We start from the raw sequence: 17,331 nt of genomic DNA, 5'->3' as shown, positions 1-17,331 counted from the left end.
TTATTTCTCTTGAATAACTGGCCTTAAGCAACAGTATATGAGAACAAATGGGGCAAAACCTCATTTGTTTTGAATTCCCTTTCACCGGCACAGAACAACTATCAGCAGCGCTGCCCTTGAACACGCACCGGGCCCCACAAAGATCAGTCTTCAGAGCAGCCTGTGACGTCCTCAGCCCTGACGGGGCGATAATAGCAGCACCGGCTCTTTGAAGAATTATCTCTCCCTGGGACTAATGAGGTCACACTGGGCTCCCGTTACCACGCACACCAGGATCCGAGCGCCACGCAGGGGAGTGGAGGCCGGCGCCTGGCAACAGCTTAGCGTTGCTCAAGGCCTAGAGCTATGGCCCCATTTAAACCCTGAATGTCAATACAAGCCCCAACGTGTGGACACTGTAACTCACCGCGTTAAACAACGCCGCTCGTCTGACTCCTGACTCACATTAGTGACGTCTCGCCTCCCGATGTCAATCTCTCTTGTTGTTACTGTGTGTGTGTGTGCGTCAAAGCAAGCCCAAACGGGTTTACCATTCATACCTCGGGAAAAAAGTCCTCTAGGATCAAGGTAATAACTTGTTTACCATTACATTATAAACCAACCTCATGAATTCAACCTTGCCTTTCCATTAACATAATAATTATTACAAAAGCAGGAAAAAGTTGATATGTTGTTTTGTTAATTGTTATGTTATTAACTTACTGGGAAATATATGACTTTTGCAGGATTATTACATTATAAGCTGCAAATAATTATCACGTCAATAGGAAGGTATTCCGTTGGTAGAAAACAACCAAACCCTGCATGTCCACCATGCGTGCAGGTAACCGAGACGAGAGTCAAACCCTCAGGAGCTGTGCGGCGGCGGCACTCTCCACCACGCCACCACCAGCAGGGGGCGGTATGCCCAATATGTGTGCTCATTCTCACCTGCGTAGCGTCGGGGAGGAGACCTGCTGTCTGCTCGTCAGCGGCACCGTGGCCGACCCCCCGCCCTGCATCGCGGCTCCGACCCTGAGGTTGTCCACGTCGGACACGCCCTTCTCCCGGTCCGTCTGATTGGCCAGGAGCAGCGCGCTCCCCGTGCCGTTGGCCTTGGCCTTGTGCGAGGTGACGGACAGCACCGCTGCCTCGATGCTGCTGGTGGACGAGCGGTTGCCGTTGCGCGAGGCACCGCCCGAGCGCCCGGGCCTGGGCAGGCTGCGGTACTGCAGCGCCGAGCGGGCGCTGGCGCCCAGGAAGCCGTCGTCGTGGTGACCGAGGGCGGAGACGCCGTCCGCACCGCCGGCCTTCAGCCCCGCCGCCAGGGAGCGCGCCCCGGACTTGGGCATCTTCCCGAGCGTGGCCGAGCCGCTGGTGATGGTGGCGCCGCTGGCCGTTACCATGGTGACCATCCCCGAGCCCTGCTTCTTGAAGCCAAAGGTGCTGGTGGGGGTGCGCGAGGTCAGCGCGTGGGTCTGCGTGTGCGGGTCCGACACCGTGTGCGTGAGCGCGTGTGCCGCCGTCGTGCGCGTGGCGCTCTGCTTCTTGGCCTCGTCGCCGCTGCTCCGCCCGGCGTCGGAGGGCGAGCGGTGGAGGCCGTTGGAGCGCGGCGACAGACGACCCTTCTCCGACACCTTGACGTCGTCTGTTTTGCCTGCAGGGCGCGGAGAGGAAGATCTGAACTCTGCTCTTTTGAAACGTGGAACAGTCAAGGTTTTATATTTGACCATCATTGGCCACTTTGAAATCTCATCTCAAAATGCAAATCATGATTTAGTTGAGTCGTCTGTATTTTTATATTTACATCTAGAAATGATTGCATTGTGATTATCATTATATTATAGCACATCATATATATTATAAATATATCACATTATATGTTTTTCAGATTTGCACAGTGACCACAGAAGGTTCTGTGAGCAGCGAGCGTCAGTATATCTACACGGCTACATCCAGATCTACTCATGTCCAGTAAAAACAGACAACAAAGAAAAACCTTTTTTCGAGGGAGGAATAACAGACTGAGCTCTCCAAGCGAGCAAGGGAGTCGACGAGGTGTTGGCAAATCAAGCGTCGCATTTAACTATTTGTCCGCACTCTAAATTCCCCGTTCAGATTTCCGTAAGCGGCACGAGCGTGGGCGCTCCTGCTCCCTAAGTGCCGCTCGGGACGCCGTCCAGTCATTGTGCATGTCACCCTAACAGCAGGGCGTTCCGACTGGCAGTTCAAAACAAGGCTGAGACAAACAGAACCAAACAAGCTGAGAAGGGTGGATGTCGCTGTGTTGCATCCAGTGCTCTGACTTTTCAAGCAATGAAACCTTTCCAGCACCTTGACACTATCAAGGTCAGATATTTAAATGATGTTCACATATAGTTAATGGGCGTTACTAACATGATTATTAATGTGTTGTTCCTCTCATAATGCACATGTGCATATGGCCTTCAACATCAAATTTTCAACTTCAACAAAAATGTTTTTTTGTTTTTTTTTGCGAGGGAACACAATCTGCTGATATCTCAACCTTAGAAAACCTAAAAGCCATGACACCAACAATGAAACACATTTATAACTCTCTAACTTTTTTGGGGAGTTTCACTCAGCTGGTTGATCCCCTCTGCAGCCGGGCGTAGAGCTTACCATCCGAGCGTTGGACCCAGAGGGATGACATTTAGACCTTCTTGTCTGAATCCGGATTAAAAACACAAAAAGCCATCTTCCCCCAAAAAAATAAAGTTTCCCTTGAAAGATGTACGAATCCTGCCGACGTTTGGGGCCCGTGTTACCTGTGCTGTGGCTCTTGAGGGCCACGGAGCCGCTGGAGCCGGTGCTGCTGGTGCTTTTAGTCCGAGGGGAGGTCACCCCCACCTGGGCGCTCATGCCCCGCCTCCAGGAGCCCGTGTGGGACGCGGAGGAGGCGGCCCGCCTGCCGGACCCGCCCTTGTCGGACTCGTCGGAGATGTCGGAGGCGTGGCGGCGGCCCCACTTGGAGCCGGGCTCCATCCTCACGCCGCTGTCCGACCCCCCGTCCGACCGCTTCACCTCGTCGCCCGACCAGCTCTGCTTCACCGTCGTGGAGGCAGAGTGCTTCTCCGCATCCGTCACAGGCTGAAACACACAAGCGGGCACATGCGCGCGCACACACACACACACAGTACATCAGGTTTATTATGACCGAATCTATAGCACCGTTTTTACAGCATGACGACAATCACTCCTATACAAGGGATTCTGGAGGAACGGGACTGTGTGCACAGACTGGATCGAAGACTGGAGTGGACTACCACCGTGCCAGAGGATCCTGCGACGCACGCAGAGTTGTAAAGGGTAAAAAAAAAAAAAAAAAGATCATGTTTGGGCTGCACATTGTATGGCTACTGGTCAATGTCAATGTGGTACTTTCACTTTCACTAAAGTAATCCTGTGTCAGGGTATTTGTACTTCTACTTTGGTAAAAGGTATTATTCTTCCACCACTGCCTGGGTTTGTCAGGCTTTATTAATCTGTAGTATGTCGGGGGTAAGAACAGCCCCCTACCATACCCCCTCCCTGAGACCCGACGACCTGGCCATATCACCCCTCCTGTTGGACGTGAGTAAACACCTGATGTGATAAGGTGGTCCCAATGTGATCAGTGCAGCTGCGATGCATCGAGCTGAGAGGTCCCTCCGAAATAGGAAGAGCGTGACGGGAGGCTCTTTAATTCTGTGTTTAATAGACCGGAGGTCAGTTTCTACATCAACATTTGTTTAGAGGGCGAAAAGCCGCTGCCACCCAGAGGAACGCCCCAAGCTTAGGAAATGAGGAAAAGTAATAAAGGGAGGGTGGAGAGATAGATTATGAATATGCCATTGTGTTTATATGATTGTGTGTGTGTGTGTGTGTGTGTACCTGTCCGTTGAGTGCCTTGCGTTGGGTGGCGGGCGTGTTGGCATAGGAGGAGATGGAGGAGCTGGTGTTGATGTCATCTGTGTCAATGTTGTCGCTGATGCCGCTGCTCACGGAGCTGCTGTCGTCCCAGCTACACACACACACACACACACACACACACACACACAGTTCACGTTAGCACACACTCTCTCTGGTTTGGCTGTGACGTCACGGCTCCCTTGGCGGACGCAGACATCTTCTTACTTCGGGGCGCGGTCAGGACGCAACATATGACACCTTTTTAAAAATACCAGACACGCGCGGCCGCGATGACAGTCGCACGGAATCGGACGACACAGCTGCGAGTCGCGGCGCTCGAGGAGGGCGAGAGAGAGAGAGAAAGATATGGCCTCGCAGTGACTTTGGTTTTGCCCTTTTTCCAAGAGAGAAGCCGAACAAACAGATCCTCTGCCTCCATGGGAGGGTCTGAGAGTCTCTCTCTCTCTCTCTCTCTCTCTGATGTGACTTTTTTTTAACTGAATTTTGGCCGAAGAAACACACACACACACACACACACACACACACACACACACACACACACACACACACACACACACACACGCTCACGCTCACGCACCCGCACCCGCACACACACACACACACACTGAATAGGGCTGTCTATCAAGTGGACAAAAGCCGGTTGGAGCGGTGACATCACGTTGCAGGGTCCACAGTTTGGCTTCTAACCGAGCAACGCACACAAACCCTGTTCAAATAAAACCATCTGAACAGAGCAAACACGGTCCCAGTTAATGCAGGATATATTTATCTATTTGTAAACACGGTGTGTGTATGTGTGTGTGTGTGTGTGTGTGTGTGTGTGTGTGTGTGTGTGTGTGTGTGTGTGTGTGTGCGCGTGGGGGAGACAGGAAGCTGGCCAGTTGGCAAACATTATTCTGAAAAGACCACAGCGAGGGCTGATGGTAAATGGATGGTTGGTTGGCTCTGACGTTGGAGGAGGACACACACACACTTAACCCTCACGCACACACACACACACGCGCGCGTGCGCACAAGTACACACAGGCACACACATACATAAACATGCAAACACGCAGACACACGCATAGCCATGCACACCGACAGATAGACAAAAAGACACGGACGGACGGACGGACGGACACACACACACACACACACACACACACATAGAAATAGAGATACACTCAGGAACAGTCTTGCAAGTGCACAACCAAACACAACATGACCGCCTCTGAGCTAAACACACGTGGGGTTCAATATTTTTTCTCTTTCACACACACACACACACACACACACACACACACACACACACACACACACACACACACGCACACACGCACACACACACACTCGCACGCACAGACACACACACCCACACACACACTGATCTCAAATTTTTTATTAATTTTTTTAAATTGTAAACGCACGGACAGCAGCGAGCAAAATAAAAAGTAAAATCCCAATCTCAAAGTAATTGCCAAAGGAAAGACAATTCTGCCTTGAGACACACACACACACACATTGTCCATCTACCTGCTCAGGGCGCCTGGGTTGCCGTGGGAACCGGAGAGCCGGGGGAGAATGCCGAGCTGGACAGAGAGCCTCATGACTCCATGCTGGTGGACTCGTTTAGCCAAGCCAACTATCTCTTCTCTTCTCTTTGTCTTCCTCGCTCCCTCCCTCACAGTGTCTCTCTCTCTCTCTCTCTCTCTCTCTCTCTCTCTCCAACTTAGCTGTTCTCACTCAATTGCGATCACCCTCACCCTGGCTGTGATTCTAGTTCGAGCTACTGTGTCGCTATTGTACTGATGCCTCATCCCTCTCTCCCTCCCTTTCTCTCCCTCCCTCTCTCTCTCTCTCTCTCTCTCTCTCTCTCTCTCTCTCTCGCTCCCTCTCTTTGGCAGAAGTAAGAGGATGGTGAAAAGAGGAAAGGACTTGCCCTGCTGCTGGTAATATGAGCCTGTCCTGGGTTAGTTAACCGTTTCACTGCTGCAACCACGCAAATTAAACACACACACACACACACACACACACACACACACACACACACACACACACACACACACACGCACACACCCAAACACACACACACACACACACACACACACACACACACACACACACACACACACACACACACACACACACACACACACACACACAAACACACACAGCAAGCCCTAAATAAGCCGCGGCAGCCTAACCTGAATCAGACGTTCCCATTTGAAACCAGCAACAAAAGTGAAGCCACATGATCACAGGACACACAGAGACGCTCCCAGATCTTCCCAGCTCAGTATTCCCTCACTGCCTGCCTGCCATTCATGCAGCAGTGCACTGCGTGTGCGTGCATGTGTGTGTGTGCGTGTGTGCGTGCACGCGCGCGCGTGTGTGTGCGTGCGTGTGTTTTGTGGCGGTGAGTTCCCAGACAGATCCACCCTGAGCTCACTGACAGGCTGGTGCTAATTAGAGATCAGGCCAGGCAGCGTGGCTCCGCCCACAGCCGCGGCAAGCCGCCCGTTAAAACCGCGGCTACGTCCCTCAGAACAATCACAGGAGACTGAGAAGTTAACCTCACGTCGCACCCTGCGGAGCCCTGCCGAGCGGGGGGGAACCACCACGAGGCTGCAGGGTAGAGATGCTCTGGTTTCTGTCTGTTTTCAAAGGAGTCCGGCTTCCTCCGTCCACGCCGTCTGATCCTGCAATTAAAATGGGTTCATCCAACGACACAGTCCAGCGGGTTGGGTCCTTCGAGCGCTGCTCCATTCCATAAACGCATTCACTTCGTTCAATAAACAGTGTGCGGGAGTCCAGTTCCTCCCCCCCGTCACCCTCCACACGGGTCGGTGGAAGAATCTTGTTCTTTCCCGAACGAGTCTGAGCAGATAGAGCACTTGTCCGCCCGCCGTCGAGGGTAAACAGAGTTTATACACCGAGCAGAAACCAGCTGGAGCAGCCTGAGGAGGACAAGCTGCGCACCGTGTTGACCCAAATCGAGTCCCACCGCGACGGAACGTTCGTCCCATGCCGCGTGGCCTCTTAGCAAAGCTTTCTGCTTTCCCACAGGGGTTGTCGGGTCACAGGTCAAACCCCCTAAAAAACCTTGCTGTTTCCCAAAGGGCGAGGTGAGGGGGGGCTGGCGGGGGCGGGGGGCGGGCGGCATTCCCGCAGGGTTCAGCCGGGAGGAGAGTCCGGAGGAAAAGAGGCAGAGCGGGCTCGTGTTTGTTTAACTGTTCTGCGAGAGTCTCCGGGGACCGGCGGGCGGATCGGCACCGCCGCGCTGTAAGCCCCCCGAAAAACCCCATCAAACCCCTGGCACATGCACACAGACTCTCCCACAGGAATATATATCCACACATCCATATACAGACATGCGCCCGCAACACTGTTCCACCGCAGCGACGTGGGGAATTCCTGCATCTGAGCGGGGGGCTACTGTACCTTAGACTGCCCAAATGTCAGACGGACAACTTCTTTCTGTCTGTGTCTCCAACGTCTAGTGCAACGAGGCGAGCAGGATTCAGGACAGAAGTAATTTCCACCCTGTCTCTGACTTACAACCCCCCGTGGGGTCAGGGGTCCCGGATGACCTGACGGGCGACTCCCACAGGCGGGTACCAAGCCTGACCCGGGACGCGTAGCAAGCACCGCGCAGCTCCGCAACACGGTTCGTACACAGACGTCACACTGTGTTCTGATCAGCGTCCCACCAGCACTGAAAACCTAAATCCATTGCATTCAAGTCCATTGAAGTGCAGGTCTCAAATTTAAAAACGCCAACGTATAACCACATCACCCACATTGTCTGCCGACCGTGGTATCGTTTCGGATCGGCCTGTGACCGGGTCAGTCATGGAAAGCACGGACATTCTTTCCTGACCACAAAAACGTGATGGATTTCAACATGGCTCCCTATTCTTACTGAACCTCGGACCGCTGAACCTTTTGTCTGATAATCCGCACAAAGGAGAGTGAACTCCACACAGAATGACCACGACGGAAAGTCACGTGGGTCATTTTGTCGGGATCGCTGTCGGGGGTGTTCACCCGCCGCCGGCGCAGGGAGGGAGGAAAACACGCCCGGACCCCGCGGGGACACCAGAGGGTCAGACGACCCAGGGAAGGGGCATTCCGGTTTCGGGACCCAGAACATTCCTGCTGCCACCGGGACAATGGAGCTCGGCCCTGCGCCGTGTAAATGACACGGCCGTCTCTTCGCAGGACCGAGAAATGATAGGACTGGACTGGCCAACAAACTCAGGAATTTCTCCAGCGTTCCCTCTCTGTTTCTCCCTCCCTTTCTCACCCCTCCCCTCCATCCCTCCATTCCCCTTCTGGTCACATGGTCCTTTGCCTTGGAACCTTTCCCATCGTTGCTCAGGGACTCCATCGAGGCTTATAGATCCCTCGCGGCTGCTTCTAGTTAGATATAGATATGGATTGTACTGAGATACTTCTATTTCCTCCGGCTCCCTCCCTCTCTCTCCTTTGTCTGTGTTTGATGTGTAAACACCGCACTTTGCCGGAGTCGACCGACGGGCCCGATCCGAAGAAGACACACAGCAGCCTCCTCACGCCTGTGCGTCACGCAACGCAGAGCACACACGAGCACATGCAGCTCGCCAAGCGCACGGTTCAGGAGGTCGTTGGCGCACATGCGTGGAATTTTGCATTAAAACTTTGAACACGCAGTGCAAACAGGCGGCCTCATTGTCGCCTGGATGCAAGATGTCGGGATTAGCGGGGGTGTTTTTGGAAGCGGGGTGGCAATAAGATCCCCCCCCCCCCCAGAGCTCGGCAGTAAGCGTGGATAATCAACCTGATCCCGGTGCCTTAAAGCCACACCCTGTGCGAACCCGCTGAGTCGCCAACTTTCCGCACACCCTGCCACCCTCGGAAAAAAACAAAACAAAAAAAAAAACAGGCGGCGGAGGCTCGTGACTCACTGCGACGCCGCTGCAGCTCGGCCCTGCTCCCCCGCACCGCTCACCTGACACGGCGCCTCCCTCCCCCCTGCTCCACCCGCGGCGTGATTCCTCCAGGGCTCCGGATGGGGGGGGGGGGGGGGGGGGCATGAGGGTCGGAGGGGCCCTGTTTCCCAGGCCCTGGCCCCCCTGGTTTGTCCCCAAAAAAAAATCTGCCTCACGAAGAGAGATGAGTGATAGCGAGATAACGATCCCCAGAATGCATCAGGGTGCGACTGTGAGAGCTACAGCGAAAAACGCCGTCCACCGGCTTGACAGTCCCACCCTCATTAGTGTTTAGTGAATGTGTGCATGTGTGCGTGCGTGTGTGTGTGTGTGTGTGTGCGTGTGCGTGTGTGTGTGTGTCTGGCCGGGGAGGAGGCAGGTGTGCTCGATTAAAACCGGGGGGTGCTATAAAATTGTCCGCTGCTACGGCGGTATCCATGGTTACGAGAACATCATCCCTCTCCCAGGGTCCTTTGTCTTGCACTCTCATTCCGTTCCTTTCCTCTCTCCACTTCATCCTCCACCTCCAACTCGGGAAACTCTGACACTATTTATACCGTCTCCTCCCACACACATCTGGGCAGAGCGCTGTGTGATTGCCTGTATAAGGTGTGTGTGTGTGTCTGTGTGTGTGTGTGTGTGTGTGTGTGTGTGTTGGCAGCCGGATGGCCTTTCTGCTGCGACGGGGGGGAAGTGGGCGTTGGAGGTAGCGGCGAGGTTGGGAGTTCAAAAGCGGCGTCTGCAGCGCAGAGGAAGACACAGCACGACCGCTCCGTCGTTCCCTGAGCTCTGCACCGACCCGGTCTCATCACACCGCATGCATGCTCACGCACACACACAACGCACACGCACACACACACACACACACACTTAAACACACCCCTGGGACTCAGCAAAATGCTGGAATTGCATAAACATAGCCAGAAGGGCTTTATAAAGCATTTAATATTCTAAAAGAATAAAAGGTTGTATGTGTCTGTAGCCTTGTGAGTGTGTGTGCACACACGCCTGTGTGTGTGTGTGTGTGTGTGTGTGTGTGTGTGTGTGTGTGTGTGTGTGGAGTGTATGGACTCTAGTATGCATGTGTGCGAATGCAAATGTGTGAATGTGTTATATTTGCATTTGTGTGTGTACTTGTGTGTGCGCTTGTGTGTGTGGAGTAAACAGACCCCAGTATGCATTTGTGCGAATGCAAATGTGTAAATGTGTTATATTTGCCTGTGTGTCTGAGCGTGTGTGCGCATGTGTGTGTGTATGTGTGTGCATGTGTGTGTGTGTGTGTGTGTGTGTGTATGTGTGTGTGTGTATGAATGCGTGCAAAAATGCTGTCAGCAGAGGGAGATAAGCGGCGAGCGCAGACAAAGGAGGGGCGTGGCTGTTATGTTTCTAAAATCATCAGAGCAAACAGAGCATGAGCGCTCCCCCCTTTGTCCCCACCACCCGTTACTTCTATCTTTATTTGACCTTTCTTTCCCTGGACACCGCATCAAGCGCAAACCATCGTTTACGAAGGCGGCCCGGCCTGTGGCGGAGCATGAAACACCCTGCCTCCTTTGTTGAAATGTGAGGTATGATGGAGCCCAGGAACACCATGGACGCATCTGGCACCATATAGCTAAAAAAATGTCGATTCAGCCGCCACAGAGGTGTTGTGCTTTTGTGACACCCGTTCCGCGCCAACTGACGGTGCAAGCCTGGCCTCTGAACTCCCTTTTGAGTTTGTGTTATGAAGGACAAAAAAGCGACCCCTCCAAATTCTGCGACTGGGACTCGAGACGCGGGCATTTAATGAGTCACTTTGGGAAAAAGCTTAAAATGTAAAACGGTTTCAGTTGAGTTCCGCTGCCTTGAATCGCCCTCTATGACGGTTCATAGCTGGGATGGTGGGGGGGCTCTGTCTCCGCTCCCTACCCCTCCGCCTCTCCTCCATCGACCCATCACTACCAAAACACAGCCCGCATTCCAGAACTGAGCCCCGGCACCGAGCGGACCGGACCGTTCGTTTGCTTCTCCCAGCGCTCTGATTGGACGGGACGGGGGCTACACAAACAGCTCATTCTGCGTGTCAGCGCTTATCGTAAAAATAAATGGGAATCCTGTTTCAAGGAGGTGCGTCCGTGTGAGTGTGTGTTGGGTGTGGGCGGGCGGGGGTGAGGGGGTTCCGATTTCAGAAAGGCTCGACCTGCGATGATTATTATGATTGGACCCTGGGGCAAAACCAGCACATTCACCCCAGTGAAGTGGGATTGAGACATCACACACAAAGACTCCGAATGGGGGGCGTTGAGAGAAGAGACTTCTCATTTTTAATTTTGACATTTTTACTCCAGGCTATCTTCTGGATACGTATGTGTCTGTATGTTAATTTTAACAGCGACATTTACATTTTGCCCTTTTAATTTTAGGGTGTATTTTACACTTGCTTTGTTAATTTAAACATATGTTTCAAATCTTAATGGCGCCGGCTGAATTGAATTGAAAGAGAGAGAGAGGGAGAGAGAGAGAGGGGGAGCGAGAGGTGAGGGAGGAGGAGAGAGGTAGATTTGTTCACGTAAGGGTATCGCCTGTTGGTGCTGTGCGAGAGAGAGAGAGAGAGAGAGGGGAGGAGAGAGAGAGAGAGAAGGAGGAGAGAGAGAGGAGGAGAGAGAGAGAGAGGGGAGGAGAGAGAGAGAGAGAGAGAGAAGGAGGAGAGAGAGAGGAGGAGAGAGAGAGAGAGAGATGGGGAGAAGGAGCGCAGGAGATAACAGCGATAGAGAGAAAGAGAGAGAGAAAGAGAGAGAGAGGGGGGAAAAAGAGAAAGAGGGGGAGAGGGAGATGAGACAGAGAGAGAGAGAGAGATGAGAGAGAGAGAGAGAGAGAGAGATGGGGAGAAGGAGCGCAGGAGATAACAGCGATAGAGAGAAAGAGAGAGAGAAAGAGAGAGAGAGGGGGGAAGAAGAGAAAGAGGGGGAGAGGGAGATGAGACAGAGAGAGAGAGAGAGATGAGAGAGAGAGAGAGAGAGAGAGAGAGAGCATGGTGCCAGGTGTTGGTTGCACCTGACGCACCTGACGTGTTGATGAAGGGATGTGAACCTCTCTTCTCTCTAACCTGCGGCAAAAGGGAAACCGGTCACGTCCAGACAGGAAAAGATAGCATACTGAGTGAGACAGAGGGCGGGGCGGAGCTGCGGGTGGGGTTACACCCCCATGAGAGAGAGAGAGAGAGAGAGAGAGAGAGAGAGAGAGAGAGAGAGAGAGAGAGAGAGCGGGGCAGCAAACCCGCAGGGACCCACTAGTATCACACAAAGGAGCGTCGCAGGGCGACACGTTACATCCTGCTGTATTAAGGGCGGGAAGGGCGACCGGGCGCGTGCAGTGTCTCGAATGGTCACGCGGGTTTCAAAGAAAGACGGCGGAGGAAGAACATCGGGGTCAAGAAGGACTGAAACCGGCTCGTGCGAAAGACCCCGAAAATGCGGCTGCGCGTTGGGGACCTTGACCTGCTCTGCACGCGTCTGCCACTCAGCGTGAGCGCATGTGACCCCCTTACAACACCCAGATCAATGTGCTTTATCCGATTCCCCCCCAGAGGGCGTGGCGGTGGTGAAGGCCGCCGTGCGCCCAAAACACGGTTACAGCGTTGACGCTGCACGACAAAGACGTCCCACAACAACCTTCCCAGAACAATGGTGCAGACTTGTGTGGTCCTTCTCGCGGCGGAAGGATAAATGACCTAACGCCGTGTTGCGGTGCGCGCCCCCCCCCACCCCCTCCCATATTTCATGCGCCTCCCATTTGAAAAGGGACAAAGACGCGACGCATCCAGACGCTTCTCCCTCACGACCGGCGGCAAAGAAACCTCTTTGTCCGGCTCAACAAAGGGCAATTCAAATCAGACCATGGACAGTTGTGGATCGCTTCCCCTTTCTCCGGCTGAGGAGAGGCCAGAGAAAGGGCGGAGAAATGCATGCGCACGCAGGCAAGCAAGCACTCACGCACGCAAGCACGCACTCACGCACAACGCACGCACGCACGCACGCACGCACGCACGCACGCACGCACACACACACACACACACACTAAACACACAAACTCCATCGTCTTCTTACATCTTCAGACTCAGATCTCATTATCACTCCTATAACATTAGAAGTGTAAGTTTGGTTCTGAAGAAATCAACCATCTGCCCCCACACCTACAGATGGCTTACACACACACACACACACACACAAAGGCAAGCTGGTAGTCTCACTGTGTTTGCTCAACCTGGCAGGTCCTGTTGTTGCGTGACTCAACAAGATCTCCCTGGTAAATAAGACGCTGTCCAACCAGTTTCCTGTTTAGTTTCTTCAACTTTTGGGTCAGGACGCAGAGTGGAAGGCCTCCAGATCAGGTTGTTTCCAAGCAGCAACAATTACGGTCGGGTGTTGCGTTCCAATGCAGAAGTGCTTTGAGCTGCAGTTCAGCTAACGGCCACTAGATGCTGCTCCGACTGAATGGAAGTCAATGGAAAAAAACCCAAAACAGTTTTTCTCACTAGAAAAGAGACTTTAGAGCACAGCCGTGGCCGTGGTGACCTCTGTGGGGGGCCTGAGCAGCCCATCGTACCAAAACAAGAGCGAGAGAGCAAACGGTAAAGTTTGGTTCCATGGTTTGAAACGTTGGCACTTAACACTTCAGGTTGGAATTTCTTTCAAAGGTAGCACCGCTGCGTTCAAGGCCTGTCGGAAATGCAACTGTGCTGCCTTCAAGCGCCGGAAATATCAAATTTAGAGATTATTTCAAATTTATGGACCAGCAATACCCAAGCACAAGTACAAATATATACGAGCTGGTGTTTGAAACAGAAAGAAAGAAGAAACAGTCTATATTCGTCACGCAACACACCACACTACAACACATGCTTGCACACACACACACACACATGCACATGCTTTGATGGTGGCCGGTGAAATGGATCCTCTGCATTTGACCCATCCTGGCTTGTCCTTCCTCCGGGGGCACAGCCAGGAGCAGTGGGCAGCGCACGTGGACGCGCCCGGGGACCAGGTGATGAGTGTCCATCGCTGGTCAGACGATGATGGTGCATGTTTTTGAGGGGGGTCCTTACTGACGTGAGGTGGAGGAAACCCCATGTGAACACGGGGAGAACATGCAAACTCCACACAGAAAGGCTCCTATTTGGGAGATAACCCACCGGAGCACGGTGCCAACAGCGCCCCAGGCGGGAATCGCACCCAGGACCTTCTTGCTGTGAGGCAGCAGTGCAATGCACCGTGCCACGCGCCTGTTTATTTAAATTTTGTTTAACTGTTTAGACAATGTACAATGTACCTTGTACCAGTGTCTGTACCTTGGCAGCAGGCCAAAAACGATTCAGTGTTTGATCTGTTTGAGTTGTTTTTCACTTTGAGATATTATTCAGAGTTTGTTTGTTTATTTACTTAAATATTATTTATTATTAAACTGCACTTTAGAAGTACAAATGTGTACAGTCAGTACCTGATGTTTGCACTGATGTATTGCTTATAGACCCGCCCCGCAGAGCAAGTCCTTCGAGCTTCAAGGTCAAAGTGATCAAATTGGTATTGTCCGACTCATTTCCTCTGTCGAAATAGATGATACAGCCTGATGAAATATAAACATCCATGAAACACTGACTGCCTGGATCTATCATGGTGTCCTCGCAGCTTGAAAGTCCAATCGCTCTCATCGTCGCCAGCTCAGTTTCCTGGTTTTCCTTGGGACCTTTGAGGTCTTGTCCGACCGGAAGCGTTCGTAGCCCCTTTGAAGCCTTTGACCCCCCCACCCCCCACCCGGGGGTCACCAGGTTTTCGCTCCGATGCCACAGTGACACTCGATGCCTGCCGCACCCCAACCTATACACCCCCCCCCCGCAGGCAGTCAGCACTTCAGCCGCAGGGCTCTGTCTCCGGGCAGAAGACACTGGGATCCAGTGAGGGGAAGCGAGTGGAGGGAGGCCTGGAGGGAGGCCTGGAGGGAGACCTGGAGGGAGGCCTGGAGCGAGGCCTGGAGGGAGGCCTGGAGGGAGACCCCAAATCCTGAACGGCAGCGACCGTACGAACCGTGAAGGCAGCCCGACACGAGGAGCACAACTGGAAACACGTGTGGAGAAAGGTGTTTAGCCGTCCAATAACCCCCCCCCCCCCCCCCCCCCCCCCCACGAACCTGCCCGAACCGCACGTTAACCCCCCCGTCACTGTGGTGGTTAAAAGCAGCCTCATCTGGAGCCCCCCCCCCCAGCGACGCTGCTTCACATTTATTATGTTAATACATTAATCAAGAACTTCACACCCCGCCCTAATTTATGCCAAACTGGAACCAGTAAAGACATCCAGCAGACATTCCTTCAGGGGAGTGTGGGGAGGGGGCGTGTGTGTGTGTGTGTGTGTGTGTGTGTGTGTGTGTGTGTGTGTGTGTGTGTGTGAGAGTGTGTGTGTGTGTGTGTCTGTGTGTGCGTGTGTGTGTGTGTGTGTGTGTGTGTGTGAGAGTGTGTGTGTGTGTGTGTGAGAGTGCATGTGCGCGTGTGTCTGTGTGTGCGTGTGTGTGTGTGTGTGTGTGTGTGTATGTGTGTGTGTGAGTATGTGCATGTGCATGTGTGTGCGCACATGTATGTGCGTGCGTGTGCGCATGTATGTACATGTGTGCCCGCGCGTGTGTGTATGCGTACGTGTGTGTGTGTGTGTGTGTGTGTGTGTGTGTGTGTGTGTAAGCCATCTGTAGGTGTGGGGGCGGATGGTTGAGTTCTTCTGAACCAAACGTGTACTTCTAATGTTATGGGAGTGATAATGAGGTAGTCTGAAGATGAAAAAAGACGATCAACTGAAGAGACACACACGCACACGCGCATGCGCACGCGCACACGCACGCACACACACACACACACACACACAAACACACACTTCTGGAAAAACATCACGTCTCGCGCTCGCTCAATTAAAACTCCCTGAAAAATAACATGAAAGCTCGTAATCAAACATCAAACAAACCTAGTGCAAAAAGAGAACGAACGAAAGAAAATTCCCCAACTTTTATCATTTAATTGCTCCTGAGTAGCTTTTACCCTCTCCTCTCTCCGCCCTCTAATCATGACCACCACCAGCCGAGGGGAGGATGCGGGGTGGAGGAGGGGAGGAGAGGGGGCATTCTGTGGGGAAGGATAGAGAGACAGATAAGGAAGGAGAGAGGTGCCAGGAACAAAGAAAGAGAGGAAGAGGGGGAGGGAGGGGCGGGGAGACAGGAGGAAGGTAAAAGCGGGACAGGATGTGTTAAGCCCCACCTGAGGGGGAGGAGGGGATTGAAGTGCGTGCGTGCGTTGGGGGGCCACGAGAGGACAGGGGTCAAAGGTCAGGTGGGCAGGAAATCAGCAGCACCTGAGGATTTCTTTCACAGAAGCTTCTACTGAAACACTTCAATAACAACCAGCATTGCGGACAACCCCCCCACCCACCCCCACTCAGCCGTCAGACCCCCACCCTCCCATCCCCGAAACCCCCCCACCCCTGCACTCCCTCCCTCCAGCCGTGTATCCATCACTGGGTTATCCTTCATGCAGCCACCTCCACCCGCCATCCCAAACTCGGGTGGGGGGGCGGGGGGGCTGGTCTATCTTCATTAACTTGCAGTCCATCAATTACCCAGGGAAAACCCCCCACAACACCCCCACCTTCACTGACAGGACAAAGGAGGCAGAGCGAGAGTCTCCATCGAGCTCCTTCCAGACTTAAAGTGCCTGCTCCACCCTCCACCCCCGACTGTACTCAACCTGTCTGCAGCGCAGAGGTCAGAGGTCACGTTAGCCGGCGTTTGGTCCGCCGGCAGAAATACTCAACGACTACATCGACTAGAACTAAAAGACGTTCAAATATTCATTTCACGTAGAGAGAGATTATATAGTCGCCGTTAAAACCAACTCTTTTTGAGGTGACGCTGTAGAATATGTTTCGTCTTGATGTATTACCGTCTTCAAACAGTTTCAGCCCAAAATGCATGTCGTTCCACATCGTTAAATGCGCCTTTTTCCGACAAACTGTCGCTCAGTGTTTCCAAACGGAGCAACGGAACAGCGCGCCGGACAGCGGCACAATGCGACAGCTTGCAGACAGACGTGCGGTATCGAGCGCCCCGGCTCACCTGTCGGCGTCCCCCTGTCCCGTGGAGGCGTTGCGGTGCAGCGTCTCCCGCACGGCGGCCATGTTGTCCGGGAGCCGGTTGAGGCGCCGGGTGTAGAGGCCCAGCCCTCCGTCCGTCATGTAGCTGGGGGAAAGAAACACCAGAGAGCCTCCCGTTAGATGCCGCACGCTGCGTGTCCTGGAAGCGGGCGGCGACAAGGGGAAGCAGGAATAAGGCGGGAACTCGAGCACCGCACTGACGGAGTCAACCCCTCCACGCCCCCTCTCAGACTCTCAGACTCTCAGGCTTTTGTTTGCAGCCGGAGGATCTCACATCAATCAATTTTTCCGGCGGA

The 17,331-nt window shown here is 53.4% G+C and overlaps 1 protein-coding gene across 1 annotated transcript in view; it reads right to left on the bottom strand.

The window, feature by feature from the left end:
* The window catches only part of nav2a (neuron navigator 2a), a gene marked incomplete at its 5' end in the record, with an annotated part of 77,770 nt that overhangs the window by 22,573 nt on the left and 37,866 nt on the right, over positions 1 to 17,331 (bottom strand). Inside the window, 4 exons of the mRNA XM_079997957.1 lie at positions 931 to 1,636; positions 2,769 to 3,090; positions 3,874 to 4,003; positions 16,998 to 17,120. Of these exons, the coding sequence (XP_079854083.1) occupies positions 931 to 1,636; positions 2,769 to 3,090; positions 3,874 to 4,003; positions 16,998 to 17,120 (1,281 nt within the window). The remainder of the gene's footprint in view (positions 1 to 930; positions 1,637 to 2,768; positions 3,091 to 3,873; positions 4,004 to 16,997; positions 17,121 to 17,331) is intronic.

The sequence above is a fragment of the Zeus faber genome (genome assembly GCF_960531495.2).
Source record: "Zeus faber genome assembly, chromosome: 3".
In the NCBI taxonomy this organism is placed as follows: domain Eukaryota; kingdom Metazoa; phylum Chordata; class Actinopteri; order Zeiformes; family Zeidae; genus Zeus; species Zeus faber.
The sequence above is the reverse complement of the archived record's forward strand: the minus strand, read 5'-3'. Positions and strand labels throughout refer to the sequence as shown.